This window comes from Tasmannia lanceolata, unplaced genomic scaffold (assembly GCF_043159265.1).
Source record: "Tasmannia lanceolata isolate RefF3 unplaced genomic scaffold, GAP_Taslan_0.1 ptg000003l, whole genome shotgun sequence".
NCBI classification, from domain to species: Eukaryota; Viridiplantae; Streptophyta; class Magnoliopsida; order Canellales; family Winteraceae; genus Tasmannia; species Tasmannia lanceolata.
Window position 1 is genome coordinate 10,921,835 of NW_027518680.1, and position 25,298 is coordinate 10,947,132.

Sequence of the window (25,298 nt, forward strand, 5' to 3'; positions counted from 1 at the left end):
TTTCTTGGTTGTTCATTATGGTTTCTATAGTGGTTATGTGTATTATGGTTTTTTTGTTCTGATCTTGATATTCCTAGGATAAAAAAATGGTTTTCAAGCTGAATATATTAGTTCACATATGATCTTATTGTTGCAAACATTTGGGATTACTTTTGGCATAAAGTCATTCTAATCAGGCTATGTTGCCTTATCTAAGTTGTAGGAATGCTTTAGTACCGATTATGATTGGGTGATCCCACCTTTGATTAATCAAAACCATTCATTTTATAGACCTTGCTTTGTTTAGGCCCTGTTAGTTTTTTTTTTATTTTGAGAACTGATTGAGAGTCAAAACTAACTATTAGAGTCAAGATAATATTTAATTTTTAGTCCAATAATTACTTTTGCAGTCACATTCTGTTCTGAAAATCTAAAAAAAGGGAATTTAGGACTTGTTCGTTTTGGATTTTGAGAATCGATTTTGAGTCCAAAGGTGTTATTGAACTCAAAATTTAGGCCCTGTTTGTTTTTTTATTTTCAGAACTGATTGAGAGTGAAGACTAACTATTAGAGTCAAGATAATTTTTAATTTTCAGTCCAATAATTAGTTTTGGAGTGACAATCGGTTCTGACAATCTAAAAAAAGGGGGACTTGGTACCTGTTTGTTCTTGATTTTGAGAATCGATTTTGAGTCTAAAACTGTTATTGCACTGAAAATTACGGCCCTGTTTCTTTTGGATTTTGGGAACCGATTGTTGGTCCTAAAATGATCAGCTTGTATGCTTCATTCTCGCCCATATCCAAATTATCGTTTTGCATTATTCACTAAGGCTGTATTTTTTAGAACTCTGTGAATTTATTGATCTTTTTTATAGCTTCCATGGGTTGAATATCTCGTATTGGTCTAACTGTGAAGTTAATAATATTAATTTTGACCATTAGCCCTTTTTATTTCGACTTGAAGGCACCTGATGCTGTGTGATTGTTTCGTTTAGGAGTCACAGGGAGATTAGTTAATCACACTATTGTTTGGCTACTACATCTTTAGGAGCAGTATGATTGGTTACCTCAGAATGCTATATAATAAATTTGTGATCATTTTTAATTAATATAGCTGCAATTGATAGGAAGAATCTCTCACATTGATGTAAAGATACTCTCATCTACCACTTGTGTTTTTGGTTACAGCTTATAGGTCATTTTATATTATTTATTTTTCTTATCATTAAATTGCATAAATCATACCCTGGATACATTGTCTTAAGATAGATATATGCATGAATGCACCACTTCGGAAAAAAGATATATGCATCATTGCATAAATCATATATATGCATGAATGTATACCATACAACATAATACTATATGTACTAAAAACTACTTATTTGTACTTTTTCTTTTTCTGAATTTATAAGCATGGATGTCACTCCTTAACCCAGCTCAAATTTCAGCTTTGATCATAACTTCAATAGCACGTGCGAAGCTTTTCCAACCTTTAGAATTTCAGCTTTGCCTAATTTTTACTAGTTATAAAAACATGGTAGTAATAGTAGACTGTAAAAAACATAAAGGGAAATGATATATGCACCACCTTTCTCAGCTTTTCCAACCTTTTTGTTTGTCTTTTTCTAAAATTAGGCAAAACGAGGTGAAAATGAAGCCATTTATAGCAAATTAAAGGCAAGCAAGAGAGGGTGGAAGTATCATATTTTGGACCTTAAATTCGAATCAATAATGGGAACTAAGAGTAACACCCCTATTAGGCATTTAACACTTGTTATTTTGATATATTTAAAAAACAAATAAAACAAACCCACATAGACTGAGAGTGCCTCACAGGGGATGTCTCGGGGAAGAAAATGGGTGAATATATCACATCCCTTGTTATTACTATTTATGTTGCATTTCATGGTGCACATGCACTCTAAAGACATACATCGATAAACCCCTCTGGCCTCTGCCTTCCTATTTTAATTTTACCCAAGGGTCCTTTTGGTTGCTCCAAAACTTAGGTTTTTATGCGAAATTCAAAATAACATGACAATTTTCGTTTTCCAAGCTTCGTTCAGTTGCCATTTACCATTCAGATGAAAGTCTAGTCAACTGCGAATTTTCCAATCCCAAGCTGTTTTTCACTATTTGACTTTCCTCTCAAATAAGGTGGAAAAGTAAAGTATTTATATATATATATATATATATAGAGATAAGTGTTCCTACACGGCCGTGTAGATAAGCTTATCTACTCCTCCCTTAAAAAGTACAGTGGGCCCACTCATTGTGGATGATCCAAAGCATTCATTTGATAGGTCTTATCATAGATAGGGTGTGCCCAAAAAATCAGCACCAAAGGGTCATCCTAGCCCTTCGTTTTGTTGGGCCTTGTAGAAACAGAATGGACGCACTGTGTAAGATGCGTAAGATGCGTCCATTCTGTTTCTACAAGGCCCAACAAAACGAAGGGCTAGGATGACCCTTTGGTGCTGATTTTTTGGGCACACCCTATCTATGATAAGACCTATCGAATGAATGCTTTGGATCATCCACAATGTGTGGGCCCACTGTACTTTTAAAAGGGAGGAGTAGATAAGCTTATCTACACGGCCGTGTAGGAACACTTATCTCATATATATATATATATATATATATATATATATATATTTTTTTTTTTTTTTTTTTTTGATGACGTAGGATGTCCCCACCCCCTTCGGGAGTAGGACTAGTCCCTACGGATACACGCAACGACACACACACCACGTGTATCAGGTAAGTCGGAGGTGGGATTCGAACACTCGTCAACAGGGAGCATACCCGTGACCTTTTGCCGAAGAGCCAACTGCCTTGGTGTGTACATCCCAATATACCATAAGGGGCTCTACCGGGATCTGAAAATTGAGTACAGTTGGTGTTCTCATAATTAATGCTCCATAAATTTATAATCTCTTATATCCTATGCCAAACATTGTTCCTATGTTGGTAATTTCTAATCTCTTTTTTCTAACACTTAGCAGAAGAATCTAGTGACATAATATATAAGAGTATCATCTCTAAAAAATTTGTTCAAAGTATGTAAAATTTATAAGTAAGCACAACATAGGAAGTGAGATATCAACCTTATGACTAGGGTTTGAACTGTTAGAAATAGTTCAAGTTTTGATTATCATTACCATAGATCCAAGTTTGATTGAGTGCAGATGATCTCCTTTACGAGTCAAGCCTTCGCCATTGTCACAAGCAGAAGCATTTAGGCGAATTAAATGTAAATTTCAGCTTTCTTTTTGTAGAGAATTTCATATTATGGAAAATTTCTTAACTATTATAGTCAAGAAAACCCTGGCTAAAGAAAGGCGTTTTTCGGGCCGAGTTTGAGTGCTTTGACTATCTCCCTCCTTGACTTATTGTATTGCTATCTTTCTATTCTCTTTGTTCCTTCAGGACCATCTCGGTTCTGTTTACACACACACACACACACACACACACACACATATATATATATATATATATATATATATATATATCTATATATATATATATATATATATATATATATATATATATTCTGTTGCCCTCTTCAAAAAAGAAAAGAAAACCCTGGCTAAAACTATCGCCCAAATTACTTGAAACATAAGATAAAATGCCTTCGATAGAAACAATCAATAGGAAATATCCTTGTATAAATAATCGGAAGGAAAATTAAGTGTTTTTCAGACAAAAAAATGGGCGGAAGTGAGACTTATTTTCTAGTACATAGTATTCTCTAATATTTTATATAAAATATAATTCCACCGAGAATATAAATATAAGAGCGACTTGTATTTGTTTTTGGCTAACTCATTTTTCATCATCTAACATTTTTCCTATTTGCGAGGAATATTTCATTTATGCTAGACCTTAGAATTTCTCTTTTCATAGAATATATTTTTCACGAAATTCTTTCTATGATTTTTTTTCAGTAAATCCAAACATTTCCCCTAGAGGGATGTGAGTCGATTTGGTACAATTACAGCCCCTTTGTCGTCTCTAATTTGTCCAACAGATCTGCCCCTCCTTCAATAAGGTAAAACACATGTATACCTTGTAATCATTGACACTTAAGCACTAATTGTTTTGGAGTTTGAAAATCGATTATGATTCCAAAATTGATTATTATAATCAAATTCGCGGTTCATATAATACAAAACAAGCAGGGTTTCTAATGGGTTCCGATGGAATTTGTTGCCCTCTGAGCTGGGAACAAGAGGTCTCTAACCTCCGATCTGCACCCACACGAAAACGGTTCAAAGACCCACCTGAAGATGGTTCTACAGGAACTCCGATGCTTAAGTCAGTGATAGCAATAGAGAAGAAAAATTCAATGAGAATAGTAAGTTTCGGGAATTGTGTTGTGTACCTTTGGGCCTTTACCTGCTATTTATAGTGGGTGGCTATGCAGGGAGTTGTTGGTAATTTCCACGTGATGATCTTACCATATTACCCCTGGTATGTGCAACATCTGGTTGGATGTTGTTTCCTTCATAGATTTCCTAATAGATATTTTTTACTGTACCCATTTCCTTTTATTAGATTTTATTCATTACCCTAGTTTCTTCCAATGTTTGTAGTTGTTCTTTATTTCTTAACCAATACACACTTCATGTTTTCAGGATCTTTGATCAATTTCGTCATCTATTGCACTTTAAGCCTAGTTGATTTACTCTATTCACCACCTGTTTGATCTTCATCTAATTTCTTCAGTATTTTCTTTTAAAGCTAGTTACCTTTTCCCATTTTCGAGAATCTTCAATTTATTTCTATGTAGATTTTATACTATATTTCGTATTTCTATTTTGAGATTTTTAGTCTCTCCTGGTTCTTGTTTTGATCTTCCTTCTTTTTCTTCCTACGTTTTAGCCTCTTTATAAACTTGCATTCATTCCACATTTATTAGTTGTAATCTGTTTTGGTCTGTATCGATTTCGCTTTGAAAATTTCCCTCCATTGATATGATCATAGAGTAGCCATTTCTTACTAAACTTTCAACGAAATTTTTATTAATATTTTTCCACATCTGACTTTCTACGGAATACCCATTTCATTTCAATTGAGTATTTCCCCCTTGAAATTTCCCTCGATCGATATTGAACGTTACATATATTATTACATAAATATTGAATGTTTTTTTGTTCAAATTATGGAAATATAAATGTTCAATGTTTTGCCTTTTGAGTTACTTGACTTTGACATTAGCTTAGTTTCAAGTAGGGCTGCAACTCGAGCCGGGTTTTACCCGACCCGCATCGACCCGACCCGAAAATAGCCTGGGTCGGGTTCAGGTTTCATGGGTTTCGGGTCGAGCCGGGTTCAGCATTCAAAAGCCCGCATGAATCTCGGGTCGAGCCGGGTTTGAAGGGGCCCGACCCGACCCGACCCGACCCGAGTTACATAAGTTATAGTATCTACATTTTTTTCTATTGTTAGTTAAAAGTTAAAGGGATAATTACATTTACGCCCCCTCTAGTTTCTGACACATCCACTTCCACCCCTATAGTTTAAAACATGACAAATACACCCTTGTAGTTTCAATTTGTTTAAGGTAGGCCCCCTCAGCTGAAGGTTCGTCCATAGATTGAAGGGTTAGGATGATCCAATGGAGCTGATTTGGTGGGCACACCCTATCTATGTCAGGACCCATCAAATGAACGCTTTGGATCATCCAAACAATGTGGGCCCACATTATTTGGATGATTTTTTGGTAGTGTTTGGATTCGGGTAGGGGCCCACATTATTTGGATGATCCAAAGCGTTCATTTGATGGGTCCTGACATAGATATGGTGTACCCAAAAAATCAGCTCCATCAGATCATCCTAACCCTTCAATCTATGGACGAACCTTCAGCTGAGGTGGCAAACCTTAAACAAATTGAAACTACAGGGGTGTATTTGTCACGTTTTAAACTATAGGGGTGGAAGTGGATGTGTCAGAAACTAGAGGGGGTGTAAATGTAATTATCCCAAAGTTAAAAGTGAAAACCCACCCACCCACAGTTACTGTATGTGAGTGTAATTTCTGCTTCTATGAGTTGAGTTGATTCAAGTGTTTGATTCAGCATTGTTTGATTGTAATTACAACATTGTTTGATTACAGCATTGTTTGATTCAAGTGTGATGTGAGTGTAATTACATCATTGTTTGATTCAAGTGTAATGTGAGTGTAATTTCTGCTTCTATGAGTTGAGTTGCCTTGCCAAACAAGAATTTTCCTTAAAAATTTGCATCAACGTGAAAAAACCCAACCCGACCCGAACCGACCCGAGATTTATCATGGGTAGGGCCGGGTTTGGGAATCGTGGGTTTTCCGGAAAAAAACCCGACCCGACCCGACCCGAGATATTTCTCGGGTAGGGTTGGGTTCTCCAAAACCCGACCCGCCCGACCCGAGTTGCAGCCCTAGTTTCAAGAATGAATTATTTCTTTAAATAGAAGTTTTGGTCTAAGAGAGACCCCACTTTAATGAGATTAGACATTGTTAATAGCCCCATTGGGAGCAGGCCATTGGACTTCCTTACACGACGTGTCTTGTGCTTCTAACCATGGTTTTAAATTTCCACAAATCTTACACTGAAAATCTAAATGATTTTGCTTTCATCCCCACCAAAACTGAAACGTCCTATATGCAAAGACTAGAATCGTATGTGAAATGTATGTATTATGTATAAATATTTATATAAATTACATGTGAAATATCGAATGCACTAAATTATCAGACACATGCCACAGTCGACAGTGCATGTACTAGGTGTTTGATGTTTTTAAAATATTATAGAGGGTTGGCTTGCTTATGCAATGGTTCCTTTTTTTTGGGTAGGTGAGCAGGGATTGAACCTAAGAGCTCAATGTTGAGAAACAAAGCCTCACAATTGGTTATCAAAATCCAAAATAAACAGGGCCTAACAGTGTTGTTTTTGTAGCAGTTTTATCAGTAGCACATTATCAACAATGACAGGCTAGAACTGTCCAATTTGATGGGTTTGAAACTTTGGATGAGTCATGTCAAGTGGAGAAGACAATATCAATATGCTTCGTCACGAGGATATTGACAAAGTAAGCATTTCATTATATTGCTTTACAAAGATAAGTCACCCAAGCAATAGCTTAATTTGAAACCAGAATGTGACTTCAAGACAATCTATCTGTACTTAATCTTCAAGGAGACATGTATTAGAGAAGTCTCTTTCTTTTTTTGTATATAAGATAGGGTTAAGGAACACCTGTTGAACCTTTTTTTTTTTGAAATGGTAAGAACTATATTAAAAGAAGGGCAAACTCAAGGGAAGATCTTGGGGAAAAAACACAAGACAATAGGTAAAAAAACAAAGAGAGACAGAGAAAAAACAAAATCACACGGAAGAAAATCAAATATCTCCAAGGATGCCCGATTCACCACTCGAGCATATTTCAATCAACAAACTAAAAAACTAAGAAAAATTAACTTCAAATAAGTACCAAAGATGGTCAATTCAAAAATAATAGACTATAAGCTTAGGAAGAGCTTACTTTTCAACCCTTCAAGCGTAATCTATATCGTCATCAAATTGGCAAAAAGCTCCTGTTAATTAGATATTTATGCCAATGCTGGTTAGCTCAAATGTGAGATGTTGATGCAAGTGCTGATGTCAAATCCACGATGCTATAAGCCCTAATCTATTGGGATTAATTTTCACTCTAGATCAATCTTTTATCGGGGGTTGAAGTCGATTGCAGCTAAATTACCAAACTTCCCTCAACTTAACCTAATCAAATGAGGGCATACTTAAATTTTAAAATTCGCCCAAATTTTGCATGTAATGAGATTTGAAAAAAAAAATATGATGTGCTTGGATTACCTGATGAAAGCACATTTAATTTGAGTGTTATCCCTAAATGGCATCCTGTGGTCTATATCTAGAGATAGACCATCTCCCACATTTTTAGCATATCCTTGGAGTGCTGTACCGTGATCACTATGTTAAAGTACTTTCAAAAATTTCTTCAAAATAGCTTAGGAAATTATGTAGGCACCCATACCCCTTTTCTTTTACAATTCATAAACATACACCAAGCAAGTGAAGGTAATAGCTCTAGTTTGAAGAGTGGTCCTTTCCGCTGATCGAAGATTTGTAAGCTGGATTCTGCATATTTTGTAGTTTAATATTGTAATTAATATCAGTTGTAGATCCTCTAGAATATATTATCTCTGGTAAGATCTGACAGTTGGATCATCAAGTACTAGATTAGCTAATTGAATAAGATTAGACAAATAAATTAGATTAGTCTTATCTTTCTTCATAGGCCTAGAGGTCCAATTGTCCAACTCAAACCCATCCTGTATGTAGTTAGGCCCCAGTTGACTCAATTTTTAACACTACTGATGAACATTCTAACGTGGCAAAGGTGAGCGTCCGTGGCCCAATATCCTATCATAAGATCACCAATGACGAAACAACTAGATTTAAATCATTGTCCACAAGATTTACAAACACGAACGTATTCAGAACCCAAAGCAATGGGATGACTTCTGTCCGTTCGCCGGGCTTCCTACAATCTCCCACATCGGGCAATGCACCCATCATCAACACCCCTACGAGTTGCGCCAATCCTACCTCTTCTTCCTTAGGTTTTCTTTCCCTCCTCTTAGGTTGCAGTCTCTGCCCAAGTTTTTCGTTCCTTTTGTTTTCCTTAATCAGCCACTATCCATGTCCATAATTGTACACCTTTTGGTATTTCAAAATCCAGTCTTTTGATTCATGCACCCCTAGATTTCATTTTCTATATTTTCCCTAGTATTTTTAATGCACTTATTTTCTTTCAAGACCCCATATTTGATATATGCACTGTTTTTCACGTATTGTCCCATTATTTGTCATTTGAGCCGCTTGTTGTCGTTTTTTTCCTTCTCCATCCTTTTTTCTTTGTCCTATTTCAGTTGAGGTACCTCTTCGAGGTGCGTGTCTGAAGTTGATTACTCTACTCAGTTGAGGGGCCTCCATTCTTTGAGGTTCGTGCCTGAGAGTGTCTAATTCCATGAGGATCAGTATTTTAACGACCCATGATTTATCGCCCATTGTGGCCCATTCTTGCCCATCATGGCTCATTCTTGCCCATTCCGGGATTGGTCTATTTTGACCCATTTCTTGCCCATTCCGACATTGGTCCATAGTGACCAATTTCTACTCGCACATCAAGGCTTGAGTATCATCTAGCTCCTTTGAGGCAATGATCTATTGGCTTTTAAGCCCTCTTCGCGACACATCAACAAGCGGCATCTTCTTCGGCATTCAATATGAGTTATCATCGGCAACAACATCAAGGGATATTCATCATCAATCTTCAACGGTGCTCTTCAAATCAAAAGATTCTATTTTCTTATTAGGGAATTTCATTGTAATCAAACGTATGTTGATTTTTCAATCCACATACGTTTGAGGGGGCATGTTAGAATATGTGAGATCTCACAATCAGATTATGTTGAATTCACACCGTTGGATCACCATGGTGCTAGATTAGGCAAGTGGGTTGAATGGGGTAACCTGGCTAGATTAGGTAGCTAGCTTAAATTAGCAATTAGGCTAGCTACCTAATCTAACCATTCCTGGCCGCTATTTGTCGCTTTCTCTTCTATTTCTTTCATCTCTTTCTTTATTTTTTGTCTTTCGCCTATTTCGGTTGAGGTATCTCTTTGTGGTGCGTGCCTGAAATAGGAGCTCTACTCAGTTGAGGGGCCTCTCTCCTTGAGGCTCGTGCCTGAGACAGAGCAATTTCTCTCTTTCATAAGGATCGGTATCTCAAGCTGACCTGTGAAGTTTGCCCATTGAGGCTTTCTTTTGCCCATAGAGGCCATTTCTTGCATATTCCGGCATTCGTCCATTGTGACTCATTTCTTGCCCTTACTGGCATTGTTCCATTGTGACCCACTTTTAGAAGGTTCGATATTCTAATCGGCCTAATGACTCGTCCATTCAGGCTTGAGTCCAATCCAGTTCATTGAAGCTTTTTGCGGCTCACCTTTTTAATGCGACACATTCATCAACAACATGTGGCCATCATCCATCATCTTCAACAATATTGGCAACATACATCAAGCAGACATCAATAGTGACAACGTGCAACAAAATTGGCAAATTTTACATTTTTTTTGGGATATTCATTGTAATCATACGTATATCGATTTTCAATCCATATACGTTTGAGGGGGCATGTTAGAATATGTGAGATCTCACCAATAGGTTAGATTAGGTAACTATGGTTTGATTAGGTAGAATAAAATCACATCTTCCAAAATTTGATTTGGATTAATTGGAGAAGATTATATAGGGAGGCTAGATTATGTATTGATATTATCTTCTCATATCTTGTCAAATCTCTTTCCATAAATCTTGTGATACTAGTTTCTGTATTTATCCTCTTGAGCGTTCTATATAAACACCTATTAGGCTTGATTGTAAGATAAGCAAAGATTAGTGGAAATCTTCAATATTTTACAAATGTAGAACACCCGAATGCCAAAGCATTGAAATATTACAAAGCCCAATGGCAATGGTAACGACTAAGGACTCCCCTTATGCCACCATTTTTGCGTATATAGAACACCCAAATTAATGCAAAAGCCTTCATATATATCTTCTTCTTCTTCCTCTTTATGTTGTGAATTGTGATTTACTCACTAACATACTCTTCATGAATGGTGCTCAACCTTATTCTAAAAGAGCGATACGCCATTTTCGCCCGTCTAGAAGCACTCCAATGCAACTTTCTAACAAAACCCGATCTCGACACCGCGGTACTCACCTTATAATTCAATCTCTTATTAAACCCATCAAAATCCCCTCTCCAACCACCCCTTGATTCACCTCCAAAACCGGAGAAACTCGCGTCTTTTCCCCCCTTGCAGCCTTCTTAGCCACTTGACCAAGAGCCAAGCTCGCTTTAACCGCCAAGGCCGCCATGTCCAAAGCGGTTAACGGGTATTTCAAACGAGCGATAGGAAGGACGAAATAAATCTGACCCGGGTAAAGTTGTTTGCCATGATCGAACACCGGGATGTATTCTTCATAATACAATTCATCTGAGTTGCAAAGGAAGCAAGAGGTGGTTTCTAATTGGAGGACTTGGGATACAATAACGGGGAGGTAAAATTCTTGAAGAGCTCCGTTGAGAGCGATGACCTTTGCCGTCGAGGGTGTGACGGAATCGTTGGTTTGTGTAGAGTAGCAAGAGCCCATTGAGCATAATAATAAGGAAGTAAAAGAGGAAAAAAGAGAGTAGGAAGGAGAATCGGGTGGAAATGAAAGGAGAGTGTTGATAAATAGATGTTGGCGTTACGGAATAGGGGAATTTCTAAGTCACAACTCCTCAGTCCTAACCATGGTTCCTCAGCGATGACGCAATGCGGTACGAAACGCGACGCGTTTGGCTAAAACTTGTGGCGCAACTGTAGACACCCCATTTTGACAAGCCCTAAATTCCCAAAAATTAAATAAGAACTTCAAAAATCCAATGAAATTCCCAAATTCCTGAAGGCCTGGGCCCAGAATGAGGGGAAGGCCTGAGTCTTTGAGCATCTTATTGCGCATATTCCTGGGTACAAATTCCCCAGGAGGTTGTCAGTATTCTCGAGAATCCCCTTGCAGAATTTCGGGACAATCGGGCGAAAAATGAAGAATAAGACAGGCGAAGTATGTGCGATAATCAAAGTTGTGTTGTGGTAGGGTGAATTATCAAAGCATGGTTGTGTGGATATCCCCCTTTTTCCAAAAAAGACAAGATATTTTGTTGGTAAAATGGTGATTTCTCATCTTTAGAGGGGCAATTTTGGAATTCCAGCATTACTTAGGGTGTAAGCAAACCCTAATGGCCCTTGGATCAAATCGAATGATCAGGATCGTTTGAAGAGAAGAACATTCCTACCCTTGTCTTCCAATCAGCCATCCCCTTTTGGGGTTAAAAATTGTCAAAAAATACACTTGGGGCGGCTGTCCACGGAAGGCGGGGGGAGGAGAAAATTTTGCATTTTCCCTTATATGCCGCGGTTTAGGGTTCGAAAGAGGAGGCCTCATTTTCTTTGCAAAAATCAAAGCAGAGAGAGAGCTGGGCAGCCAAGGCCCTCTTCCCAGCCTGGTACAACCACCCTCCTCCACAACCATACCCTCCACCATTGCAGCCACCCAAAATCCCCAAACCCACCACCACCAAGCCTCTCCACAGCCACCTCCTCTGTCACAAAAAAATAAAAATAAAAAAACCATTGCTTTGAGCTGCAGAGAGAGAGAGAGAAAGAGAGAGAGTCTTCTCCTCCGGCGACCCAACCGGATTCCGGCCACCACCTTTGCAGCCACCTCTCCAGGCCACCATCTCCCATCTCCGGCCAACCTCCCACACCTCCACCATCACCTCCACAGAACCTGCAAACCGGCCACCCCTCATCGCCACCGGCCACCGCCACCTCTAGCCACCAAAAACCCTTCGAAAATCCTCCCAAGCCGCCGCCCATCCACCATCTCCACCCTAAAGCCGAACCACTTTCTGTAACTCCCTTTTCCCCCAAAACCCATTTTCAAAAACCCAAACCTCTACCACCTCCCTCAGCCACCCACAAAACCCACATCCTTTCCTAAACCCACCCCGTTAAAACCCATATCCAACTCCATCAACCACCATAGCCCGCCGGCCAAGCTCCACCACCACCCAACCCTTCGAAAACCCACCCCCATCTCCACCTTCACCTTCCCCCAAACCCAGAACCGGAACCCTCCTTTCTACACCTAAAAAAATCAAAACTCATATCCAACTCCATCCTCCACCCACCTCTGCAACTCCACCTCCGCCATCACCCACCTCCACAGCCGCCCATCCTCCGCCGTTTCCGACCCAAACCCCATTTCTAAACCCTCATTCCCATCCCAGCCACCCTCTGTCAGAACCCATTTTCTCCTCCACCATCACCGACCACCTCCTTCATTTTTATTTTTATTTTTTTTTCACCAGCCACCACCACCTCCTTCACAGCCGCCCACCTCCAAGCCGCGACCACACCCAAACCTCTCTCCACTGCCGCCACCGCCTCCTCTGATCACCTCTCCAACCCTTCTTTTTAAAAACCCACCACCGCACCTCCCTCTCTGTTTTGCGATTATTTTGTCGCAAAGGAAAAAGAAAAAAGAAAGAGAGAGAGAGAGAGAGAGAGAGAGAGAGAGAGAGAGAGAGAAAACAGAGAGAGGGAGGCTCGGCCCGATCGTGTCTTCTCCGGTGTCTCGCCGGAGCTCCGGCCTCCCAAGCTGCCGCCCATCCACCATTTCCGGCCTCTTCAACTTAGCTCTATTCCGCTCAATCACGACTTTCGAGCCTAATTTTAGCAAGTTCACTGAAGTTTCACTATTCTCCTTGGTCATCCTCTGTGAAATCCGGCGATCTTTCGTTGCTTCCGGCAAACGCTTATCATCAGGAGGTCATGAATTGATTTTCTCTCAGCAATAAGGTAGCCCTAATTTAGTTCTCTTCCTTTAATTTCCCTGCTTATCATCATGCTTTTAATGGATGAATTATATCCCTTGAGATCTTTGGTTTATTGATTGAGTAGTTTGTGTGCTAGATGCTTTTTGCTGGTTTAGAATCTTGGTTTTGATATATTAAAAAAAAAGAAAAGAAAGAAAGAGTCTTATTTAAGAATAGTTCACTCTGTAATGCTTTCAATGGGGGAGCAAGAATAGCAAAGAGTTGCTTGGAATATTGTGTTTGAGCTTCGATTGTTGTTAGAGTCACCTCAAATAAATCATACAATATATTCCAAGAGGGAGATGGCTGGATATAGCTATTTAGGATTTTTGATCCTAAGGTTGGCTTTCAATTTTTAGGATCGCTGAAATTTGTCCACTGAGCTTGTTTGGTGTATGTCCCCTTTTCTCAGTGAGGTCGACGAAATTTAATAGGCTGTAGGAGCAATTAAAGTTCCTCCATGAAAGAGAAGGCGAAGTTGAAGGATGCAGTTCAACAAATGCATTTGGGTTGACCACCTAACTCAATAGGATAAAAGGTTGAAAAATAAATGACTCAGAGTGAATCCTGTTATGTAGACTTGTATCGAAGGCGGCTAAGTTCACTTTATTAGACAGGTACATTAAGGTCAAGTTGTTATTTTTATCGATTATCCTGAGATTTTCCTAGGGAGACAATGGTAACTCTTAAATATCATATGAAAGAGTCCGGAAGATCAAGCATGTGTTAGCAACTTGCAGTGATGATGGTGTAGTCTTATTGTTCTCTTTCTTATACCAATCATGTTTAATGAATGATTTGCTAGCAGCTATGTCATTTTATAAAATTGAAGCAGGAGGGTGCATGGCATTATTAATGGAGATAGGTGCATGGCATTATTAATGGGAATTTTACTCGAGTGATGCAGCAGATAAGGTGTTGTTTCCTTCAAACTGACATCAAGTCCCTCTAATTAAGTCATCCGCAATCTGTTTACATCGTTTCAATCATGGGCTCCTCTTTTATTATCCCAATGTTCATCCTCTGATCTTCATGAAGTGTCATTCCTTAGTTTTGTTTGTCCAAGGATTCAACCATCATACATTTGAGTTCTAAGGCTAGAAACATGCCTCGCCATGTGCTCATTTCTATTTTCTCCCAGGTTAAGTAGTTAAGCTCAACTTCATGTGTTCTGAGTTAATAACTTGTCCCATCTTTTGGTCATAATCGGATTGTGGAGGTTCCAGTTTGTTGTCTTGTCCTTTCTCTTCGGGTTCTTCTCTAATTTCGATTAGCTTAGCGTGGGCCCACTTTATTAGCGCCTCGTCGGGTCCCGGCTATGACGGAATGTATCTTGAGCCAACCCCTTTCCTTCCTGCCTTAGATTTTTCGCAGGTTAAGAGATTTCTTCCTCTTTAGAGTCTGTCATAGAGAGTTTAGGAGTCTGTCCTTGCATCTTTCAGAGTCAGTCTTCAGCATAGGAGTCAGTCCTTCAGTCTTTCAGGAGTCTGTCCTATCATCATAGGGGTTAGGATTTTGTCGAACCCCTCATCAAGTCATGTGATTTCATCCGCTCCTGCAAGGTATAGGATGCTGTCCAACCCTTGCAGAGTCGTGATTCTGTTCATTCCCCCCCGCAAAGCATAGGATGCTGTCCAACCTTTGCGGGATATCAGGAGTCTGTCCTCCCCTTGTGATGATAGGATTCTGTCCTCTTGTGTCAAAAACATCAAAAAACATCTGAAAAATCAAAAATCTCAAAAATCTCGAGTCATTAGAGTGTAGTTAGGAAAATCCAGTCCGAACTACGGATGGCTTGATCCCTAGCTGAGGGGTACGTAGGCAGCTCAGGCGTGCTGCTGGCATCCTGAGTCCAGTCACCCTTTCACCACTTTTTTTAAATCACCTTTTTTGTAAACATTTCTCACAACTTTCACAATTTTCACAACTTCAAAACCTTCCAAAACTACAAAAATTCTTCAAGATAACTTTGCAAACAATTTTCAAAAGATCTTCCCATAGAGTTAGGAGTCTGTCCTAGGCGTTTGGGGTGTCTTAGAGTTAGGAGTCTGTCCTGATCTTGTGGATTTGTCATGTCTGGTCGTGTGAGTGTCCCTGGAGTTAGGAGGCCTCAGGTCGTGGTCGGTTAGACACTTAGTCGAGCCGATGGCTAGACTAGAACGCGCTTAGAGAGCCCATGGTTTTCCTTAGGACGCACAACCTAGTCACACATAGGGTGTAGGGTCCACTTGCATTAGTTAGGGCATATAGGGAGTCCTAAAAATTACCATTCACTCGAACTTAAGTAATGGCGCAAGAAGCTTTAAAAACTAGTCAGGTCTAGTTGATCGAGTCTAGGATAGCAGTCCTAGAAGGTTAGGCATTGTAGTTTAGCATAGGTCGCCGAACTACGTTGGCTCTGATTCTTCCCGAGGCCGGGATACGTAGTGCAGCTAAGATGGATGGCCATCTTGGTCCGAGTCAATTATCGCATTAGAGTTTAGAGTTTGTCGTGTGGAGTCGTGTTGTGTTGTATGTTTTGCTGTGTTTTCTTACTTTCATGTACAGATCCTATACTTTTAGTTGTAGCATGCATGTGTTTGTCCACCAGAACATAGACACCAATTAGGCATGACACTCGTAACCTAGCTATTCTTAGGTGTCATATCTTTCATTTCTTTTTGTATGTGCTTCTTATTCATCTCCGAGATATGCATGATTAGCTAGACGTTATCTCGGAGATATTCGTTCCCATTTCACATGATTTTTACCCAAAACTCTTCAAAGTTAATAATAAATGGCATAAGAGACCAGGTGCTCGCACTTGGGCGAATTGGGGGCGCCTAACCCCTTCCCCATTCGTCATCAGGCACGGACCTTTTATATATCTGGTTATCTGTTGCGACAGAGCACAGCATGGGATCCAGGGCCTACTTCCTTGGATGGCGACTCTTTCTTTGTTTAAGGTGCGTCTCGAATCTGGGCTGGTCCCCGAATCGAGAGGTATCTCACTTGACATCGCCGCTCATGCTGTGAGGGGCACTCTTTCGAGAGTTCCTTGGTGGAGCTCTCCTTCACGTGGATGATCCTGAGACTCGCGTGGGGGCCCGTCCCCCCGCCTCTCTCGGATCGGGTTCCACAGCAACATATATAGCTTTACTTGAAACTTATGGCCATCAAATCATGATCTGACGGCTATAACAAGTTGGTCAGCATGTACCCTTTTTTCCTAGGGACACCTGCTTTACCACCTTGACAATGGCTAAAGTAATGTAAATAACCTTTTGACAGCCCTTTAAACACTAAAAGACAAGAAGCTTTGGCTGTATATCAAAAGAGTGGAGTGCTAAATCATTTCCCTCTTTTCTTTTTTTTTCAAAATTAGGAAAACACCTTAACACCTTCCATCTTTCTTTTATGGCACAAATCCAACCCTTCCTTTTCTCTCTTTTCTTTGCACCTCTCTCGCCCAATAAGCTCACCTTTGCTGCCATTGGGTCTCCATTGCTGCTACGAGAATATGATAATTTAAGAACAACAAATCATGGCCTAGAGCATTTAGATAGAAACATGTGGAATTCTCTCCATCTTAACGTCCTCTTTGTTTCTCTGTGCTTACTGTTGTTGCCGTTACCATTCTAATTTCCTCACTTGTATTTGTTTTTTTTTTGAAATGGTGAATCATATTAGAATGGAAAGGGAAGCCCGAGGTGAGACAGCCCAATAGAACAGCTGAACAGATTACAAGATAAGAAAGCAGAAACAGAAAATACACAACATCAACGGAACAAGACATGGCTGATCTAGGGGGAAGATAATCAGACCATTGTAAAGAGTCACTATTCACACCCCTCTTGGCTAACAAATCAGCCTTCTCATTGGCCGCCCTCCTCACATGCTTAAAGAAAGCCGTTGACCCTGATATAATCTCGTGGATCTCATCTATGAACGGCAAGAATCTCCAAGGAGTCACCACTCCCCCCTTAAGCCACCGGATAACATTTAAGGAATCCCCTTCAATAATAACCTTGTCAAGACAATCACCACTTATTTTCTTGATACCGTAGAATACCGCCATAACTTCCGCCACCGAAGCATCGCATACACCAATCGGACCAAAGAAGGCCCATTGAACAACGCCCTAGCCATTACGGCATAACCCTCCCACCCCGGCCGGCCCGAGATTACCAAAAGAAGCACCATCAAAATTAAGTTTGAAATACCAAGAGGAGGCGGTTCCCATCTTTGGACGATGCTAGGCAATCTTTCACTAATAAAAAACACTTCCCTCCAACCTTCCCAAAGGTCAAAAGCCGAAACAAATTAAAATGATGGAAGACATCTCATCCATGAAATCACCAAGGCGATAATGTGCTTGTACAGAAAATACGGAGACTTCGCCTTACCCTCAAAGATCCTATAATTTCTTTCCTTCCAAACAACCGACCAAGTAGCAAGCAAACAAACCTCCCACAAGATTTTTCCTTTTTTTCTCCAAGGCACGGCGCCCCATTGATGTAACAACATCCGAACAGACCTCGGAGAAACCCAACTGATTCTAAACCTCAAAAAGATACATCTCCAGATCAATCGGGTGAAAGCACAATGCATGAATAAATGGTCCACAGATTCCCCTTCCTTAAGGCAAAGAGAGCAATGATCGACAAGCCACATGCCATGGTTTCTCAGGAAATTAATTGTCTGAATCCGGTGGCGACAAACAGCCCATCCAAAGATACTCACCTATGGCGTACAATGATATTTCCAAACCTTGGCTGAATAGGATGGAGTAGTACTAGGCATCAGACTCATGTAGAAAGATTTGACAGAAAAACTCCCGAATGGTTCCACGGTCCATATTCTTCTATCTATCCCTTCCACCTTAATGAAACACCCCTCAAGAAGACGACACAGACTGGAATATGACTCTAGTTCCCAATTAAAGAAATTCCTTCTAAAGGAAGGGCACCACAGTAACTTCCCACTACTACGATCAAAACATTCACTCACAAAGGCTTCTTTTTTGTCAGCCCTCTAAAAATATTGGGGAATAAAAGATTTAATGACCCCTCAGCACACCAAACATCACTCCAAAATTTGATCGTACACCCTAAAACGAATTTTTGAATTAAAGGGGACCGACATTTGCAAAATGTCTCTCCACAGTCACCCCTTTAGTCCTATATAGGTCAAAAGACTCTCAACCCCCATCTTGGCATCCATACTTGCTACAAATGACCCTAACCCACAAATGGAGATGCTCTTCTCCAAATCTCCACAACCACTTTCCCAAAAGAACGTGGTTGAACTCCCTGATCCTCCTCACTTGTATTAACATTTAATTTTTCTATATTTTATTACAAAAAAACATTCTTTTATGCCCATCATTTCCTCTCCAGCAATAACCTTGTATTTGTTGGGGGGTTCCACGTGAAAGCAAAATAGTCCCACATCGGAAAAGTGTAACGATGTGGATGGTCTTATTAGGGAATGGGTTCCCTGATTCCCTCCCCTTAACAGCTAGCTTTTTTAGCTAGCTTTTGAGGGCGAGTTCTACCTGGGTCCCTACAAGTGGTATCAGAGCTAGGGCGTGGTAACTCCGGTGTGTGCCTCCGAGGAAAGAAAAATCCCTCGGGGAAGATCTCGTAGTTCCCACGTTCCTGCCGCTTGGAGGGGCGAGATTGTTCGCGGCGCTTCCATGTGGAGGGGGAGATTGTTGGGGGGTTCCACGTGAAAGCAAAATAATCCCACATCGGAAAAGTGTAACGATGTGGATGGGCTTATAAGGGAATGGGTTCCTTGATTCCCTCCCCTTAACAGCTAGTTTTTTTAGCTTAATATTGTAATTAATATCAGTTGTAGATCCTCTAGAATATATTATCTCTGGTAAGATCTCACAGTTGGATCATCAAGTAATAGATTAGCTAATTGAATAAGATTAGACAAATAAATTAGATTAGTCCTAGAGGTCCAAGTGTCCAACTCAAACCCAGCCTGTATGTAGTTAGGCCCCACTTGACTCAATTTTTAACACTACTGATGAACATTCTAACGTGGCAAAGGTGAGTGTCCGTGGCCCAATATCCTATCATAAGATCACCAATGACGAAACAACTAGATTTAAATCATTGTCCACAAGATTTACAAACACGAACGTATTCAGAACCCAAAGCAATGGGATGACTTCTGTACTTTTTTCTATTTTCAGAGATAAAACACTTAAGGGCTAAACATAGAAAGATCTAAAAAGATCGTAATATAGTGATAGAAATAACTAAATAAGGATTATCCAAATCTAGACTAGTATACAAGTCAATTCTAATTGCTTAATCTATTGCTAAACGATCCAACGGTCAATCTCAAAAGATCTGATATATTCTAGCTGTGACTTCCTGCGTCAAATAGATTAATTCAATCAAAAGAAGATTAAATAACGCCCTACGGCTTAAGCTTTTGGAGTAATTGGTTGTTTAACATGGTATCGGAGCAATTGCCCTGGGTTCAAACCTCCTTAATATTAAAAAATCCACATGTAATGGGGACCCAAAAAAGAGGGGCCCATGTCCACATGTAGGCCATCCTAAAAAAGAGAGGGCCAGGGGGGTTGGTCAAGTATAAATTCTCAAAGATTAAATAACACGTTCTCCAACTGCTCAAGCTTTTGGAGCAATTGTTTGTTTGACAGCCTTCGCAAAGAATAAACAAATGAAACAAATAACAGCAGGAATGTTTGAGTCTATAAAATGTATGTTGACACAAGTGTTTAATGTTTCCATGTTGGTGTTGTGGGGACATTTAAATGAGAAAAGCCATGCCGTAGTTTTAGACCATATAATACATAGCCGCTATTATCTGTCTAGAGTATAATGAATCTTCTAGGAGAGGAGACCCTTCTTACCAATTCACGTGTTTTATTGTTTATAGACTTCCACGTTATTTCCTTTTTTCGGAAGCGTAGGACTTCCTTTATTTCAGCCAGTAAGGAGACAATTAAAACAAAGAATGAGCATTTGCCTACCTCTCTCCAGGGTACGATTGTCGAATCAATAAGAAGAAATTGAGAGCTCCAAAAATGCAATTCCCTTACTATAAAATGGGATGCTTTCGTTGGTTTATACAGCTCATTATGGCTAACAGCAGCATTAGCATCTTCTATAGCAAAACCTAGGTGCCAAGAAATCATCCATTCTCCACTTCGCTTTATTACACAACACCGCCCCCATTCCATCATTTTCGAATATTGTTAGAATATGTGAGATCTCACCAATAGGTTAGATTAGGCAACTATGGTTTGATTAGATAGAATAAAATCACCTCTTAGATAGACTGCAACCTAAGATGAGGGAAAGAAAACCTAAGGAAGAAGAAGAGGTAGGATTAGCGCAACTGGTAGGGGTGTTGATGATGGGTGCAATGCCCGGCGTAGGAGATTGTAGGAAGCCCAGCGGACGGCTAGGTCGGCCGTCCGTCGGAACACTGTGTTGCAAACTTCGCGGTCAAGGCACTTTAGGATTGAATTGCTTTGATTCAGAAATTAGTAAAATATCATAATTCTTCATGGTATCAAAGCAATTCGTTCCTAAGGTGCCTTGACCGCGAAGCTTGCAATGTTCCGGTCCACCGGGCTTCCTACAATCTTCCACACCGAGCATTGCACCCATCATCAACACCCCTATCAGTTGCGCCAATCCTACCTCTTCTTCCTTAGGTTTTCTTTCCCTCCTCTTAGGTTGCAGTCTCTGCCCTAGTTTTTCGTTCCTTTTGTTTTCCTTAATCTGCCACTATCCATGTCCATAATTGCACACCTTTTGGTATTTCAAAATCCAGTCTTTTGATTCATGTACCCCTTGATTTCATTTTCTATATTTTTCCTAGCATTTTTAATGCACTTATTTTCTTTCAAGACCCCATATTTGATATATGCACTGTTTTTCACGTATTGTCCCAATATTTGTCATTTGAGCCGCTTGCTGTCATATTTTTCCTTCTCTATTCGTTTTTCTTTGTCCTATTTTAGTTGAGGTACCTCTTCGAGGTGCGTGCTTGAAGTTGATTACGTTACTTAGTTGAGGAGCCTCCATTCTTTGAGGTTCGTGCCTGAGAGAGCCAAATTCCATGAGGATCGGTATTTTACCGACCCATGATTTCTCGCCTATTGTCGCCCATTCTTGCCCATCGTGGCTCATTCTTGCCCATTCCGGGATTGGTCTATTTTGACCCATTTCTTGCTCATTCCGGCATTGGTCCATAGTGACCCATTTCTACTCGCCCATCAAGGCTTGAGTATCATCTAGCTCCTTTGAGGCTATGATCTATTGGCTTTTAAACCCTCTTCGCGACACATCAACAAGCTGCGTCTTCTTCAGCATTCAATATCAGTTATCATCGGCAACAACATCAAGGGATATTCATCATCAATCTTCAGCAGTGCTCTTCAAATCAAAAGATTCTATTTTCTTTTTGGGGAATTTCATTGTAATCAAACGTATGTTGATTTTTCAATCCACATACGTTTGAGGGGGCATGTTAGAATATGTGAGATCTCACAATCAGATTATGTTGAATTCACACAGTTGGATCACCATGGTGCTAGATTAGGTAAGTGGGTTGAATGGGGTAACCTGGCTAGATTAGGTAGCTAGCTTAAATTAGCAATTAGGCTAGCTACCTAATCTAACCATTCCTGTCCGCTATTTGTCGCTTTCTCTTCTATTTCTTTCCTCTCTTTCTTTATATTTTTGTCTTTCGCCTATTTCGGTTGAGGTATCTCTTTGTGGTGCGTGCCTGAAATATGAGCTCTACTCAGTTGAGGGGCCTCTCTTCTTGAGGCACGTGCCTGAGAGAGCAATTTCTCTCTTTCATAAGGATCAATATCTCAAGCTGACATGTGAAGTTTGCCCCTTGAGGCTTTCTTTTACCCATAAAGGCCATTTTTTGCATATTCCGGCATTCGTCCATTGTGACTCATTTCTTGCCCTTACTGGCATTGTTCCATTGTGACCCATTTTCAGAAGGTTCGATATTCTAGTCGGCCTAATGACTCGCCCATTCAGGCTTGAGTCCAATCCAGTTCATTGAAGCTTTTTTGCGGCTCACCTTTTTAATGCGAGACATTCATCAACAACAGGCGGCCATCATCCATCATCTTCAACAATATTGGCAACATACATCAAGCAGACATCAATAGTAACAACGGGCAACAAAATTGGCAAATTTTTACATTTTTTTTGGGATATTCACTGTAATCAAACGTATATCGATTTTCAATCCATATACGTTTGAGGGGGCATGTTAGAATATGTGAGATCTCACCAATAGGTTAGATTAGGCAACTATGGTTTGATTAGGTAGAATAAAATCACATCTTCCAAGATTTGATTTGGATTAATTGGGAAAGATTATATAGGGAAGCTAGATTAGGTATTGAGATTATCTTCTCATATCTTGTCAAATCTCTTTCCATAAATCTTGTGATACTAGTTTTTGTGTTTATCCTCTTGAGCGTTCTATATAAACACTCATTAGGCTTGATTATAAGATAAGCAAAGATTAGTAGAAATCTTCAATATTTTACAAATATAGAACACCCGAATGCCAAAGCATTGAAATATTACAAAGCCCAATGGCAATGGTAAGGACTAAGGACTCCCCTTATGCCACCATTTTTGCGTATATAGAACACCCAAATTAATGCAAAAGCCTTCATATATATCTTCTTCTTCTTCTTCCTCTTTATGTTGTGAATTGTGATTTACTCACTAACATACTCTTCATGAATGGTGCTCAACCTTATTCTAAAAGAGCAATACGCCATTTTCACCCGTCTAGAAGCATGCAACTTCCTAACAGAACCCGATCTCGTCACCCCGGTACTCACCTTATAATTCAATCTCTTATTAAACCCATCAAAATCCCCATCTCCAACCACCCCTTGATTCACATCCAAAACACGAGAAACTCGCGTCTTTTCCCCCCTTGCAGACTTCTTAGCCACTTGAGCAAGAGCCAAGCTCGCTTTGACCGCCAAGGCCGCCATGTCCGAAGCGGTTAACGGGTATCTCAATCGAGCGATAGGAAGGACGAAATAAATCTGACCCGGGTAAAGTTGTTTGCCATGATCCAACACCGGGATGTATTCTTCATAATTCAATTCATCTGAGTTGCATAGGAAGCAAGAGGTGGTTTCTAATTGGAGGACTTGGGATACAATAACGGGGAGGTAAAATTCTTGAAGAGCTCCGCTGAGAGCGATGACCTTTGCCGTCGAGGGTGTGACGGAGTCGTTGGTTTGTGTAGAGTAGCAAGAGCCCATTGAGCATAATAGTAAGGAAGTAAAAGAGGAAAAAAGAGAGTAAGAAGGAGAATGGGGTGGAAATGAAAGGAGGGTGCTGATAAATAGATGTAGGCGTTAGGGAACGTATGCCGTCATTTAGGTAGTCATTATAGGGGAATTTCTAAGTCATAACTCCTAAGTCCTAACCATGGTTCCTCAGCGATGACGCAATGCGGTACGAAACGCTAAGCGTTTGGCTAACACTTGTGGCGTAAGATATGTAGCTTTACTTGAAAGCCGTACGCTGGAATTGGAGATTTATTGTGCTGGTTATTTTGTATGGGCCCACCCTCAATATATGGTGCCGAAACTTAGACTTAGTCATCGACCATTTTTTTAGCTAACTAGTGTGAATGTAACTTATGGTCATCAGATCATGATCTGACGGCTATAACAAGTTGGTCAGCACGTTCGTTTTTTTCCTAGGGACACCTGCTGTACCACCTTGACAATAGCTAAAGTATTGTAAATAACCTTTTGACAGCCCTTTAAACACTAAAAGACAAGAAGCTTTGGCTACATATCAAACTAGGGGAGTGCTAAAATCATTTCCCATGTTTATTTTTTTTCAAGATTTGGAAAACACCTTAACACGTTCCATCTTTCTTTTATGGCACAAATCCAACCCTTCCTTTTCTCTCTTTTCTTTGCGCCTCTCTCGCCCAATAAGCTCACCTTTGCTGCCATGGGGTCTCCATTGCTGCTACGAGAATATGATAATTTAAGAACAACAAATCATGGCCTAGAGCATTTAAGATAGAAACATGTGGAATTTTCTCCATCTTAACATCCTCTTTGTTTCTCTGTGCTTATTGTTGTTGTCGTTACCAATCTAATTTCCTCCCTCACCTCCATTTTTTTTTCCTCACTCCTTTTTTTTTTGAAATGGTGAATCATATTAGAATGGAAAGGGAAGCCCGAGGTGGGCCAGCCCAATAGAACATATTACAAGATAAGAAAGCAGAAACAGAAAATACACAACATCAACGGAACAAGACATAGCTGATCTAGGGGGAAGCAAATCAAACCATTGTAAAGAGTCACTATTCACACCCCTCTTGGCTAACAGATCAGCCTTCTCATTGGCCGCCCTCCTCACATGCTTCAAGACAGCTGTTGACCCTGATATAATCTCGTGGATCTCATCTATGAACGGCAAGAATCTCCAAGGAGGCACCACTCCCCCCTTAAGCCACCGGATAACATTTAAGATATCCCCTTTAATAATAACCTTGTCAAGAAAATCACCACTTATTTTCTTGATACCATAGAATACCGCCATAACTTCCGCCTCCGAAGCATCGCATACACGAATCGGACCAAAGAAGGCCCGTTGAACAACACCCTCGCCATTACGGCATAACCCTCCCACCCCGGCCGGCCCGGGATTACCAAAAGAAGCACCATCAAAATTAAGTTTGAAATACCAAGAGGAGGCGGTTCCCATCTTTGGACGATGCTAGGCAATCTTTCACTACTAAAAAACACTTCCCTCCAACCTTC

At 40.2% G+C, this 25,298-nt stretch overlaps 3 protein-coding genes across 3 annotated transcripts; all 3 read right to left on the reverse strand.

Moving 5' to 3' along the window:
- Nucleotides 1-10,788: 10,788 nt before the first annotated feature.
- Nucleotides 10,789-11,214, reverse strand: LOC143865229 (uncharacterized). The gene has a single exon (XM_077375797.1). The coding sequence runs from the start codon at nucleotides 11,212-11,214 to the stop codon at nucleotides 10,789-10,791; it is 426 nt and encodes a 141-aa protein (XP_077231912.1).
- Nucleotides 11,215-23,213: 11,999 nt separating this feature from the next.
- LOC143865245 (uncharacterized) lies at nucleotides 23,214-23,774 on the reverse strand. The gene has a single exon (XM_077375798.1). It carries the CDS (start codon nucleotides 23,772-23,774, stop codon nucleotides 23,214-23,216), a length of 561 nt encoding a protein of 186 aa, XP_077231913.1.
- A 919-nt stretch (nucleotides 23,775-24,693) lies between these two features.
- Nucleotides 24,694-25,242, reverse strand: LOC143865261 (uncharacterized). Its single transcript, XM_077375799.1, has one exon. It carries the CDS (start codon nucleotides 25,240-25,242, stop codon nucleotides 24,694-24,696), a length of 549 nt encoding a protein of 182 aa, XP_077231914.1.
- Between the last annotated feature and the right edge of the window lie 56 nt (nucleotides 25,243-25,298).

Coding starts and splice junctions, on each gene's coding strand:
- LOC143865229 (XM_077375797.1), bottom strand. CDS start 11,214: ATGGGCTCTTGCTACTCTACACAAACCAACGATTCCGTCACACCCTCG.
- LOC143865261 (XM_077375799.1), bottom strand. CDS start 25,242: ATGGGAACCGCCTCCTCTTGGTATTTCAAACTTAATTTTGATGGTGCT.
- LOC143865245 (XM_077375798.1), bottom strand. CDS start 23,774: ATGGGCTCTTGCTACTCTACACAAACCAACGACTCCGTCACACCCTCG.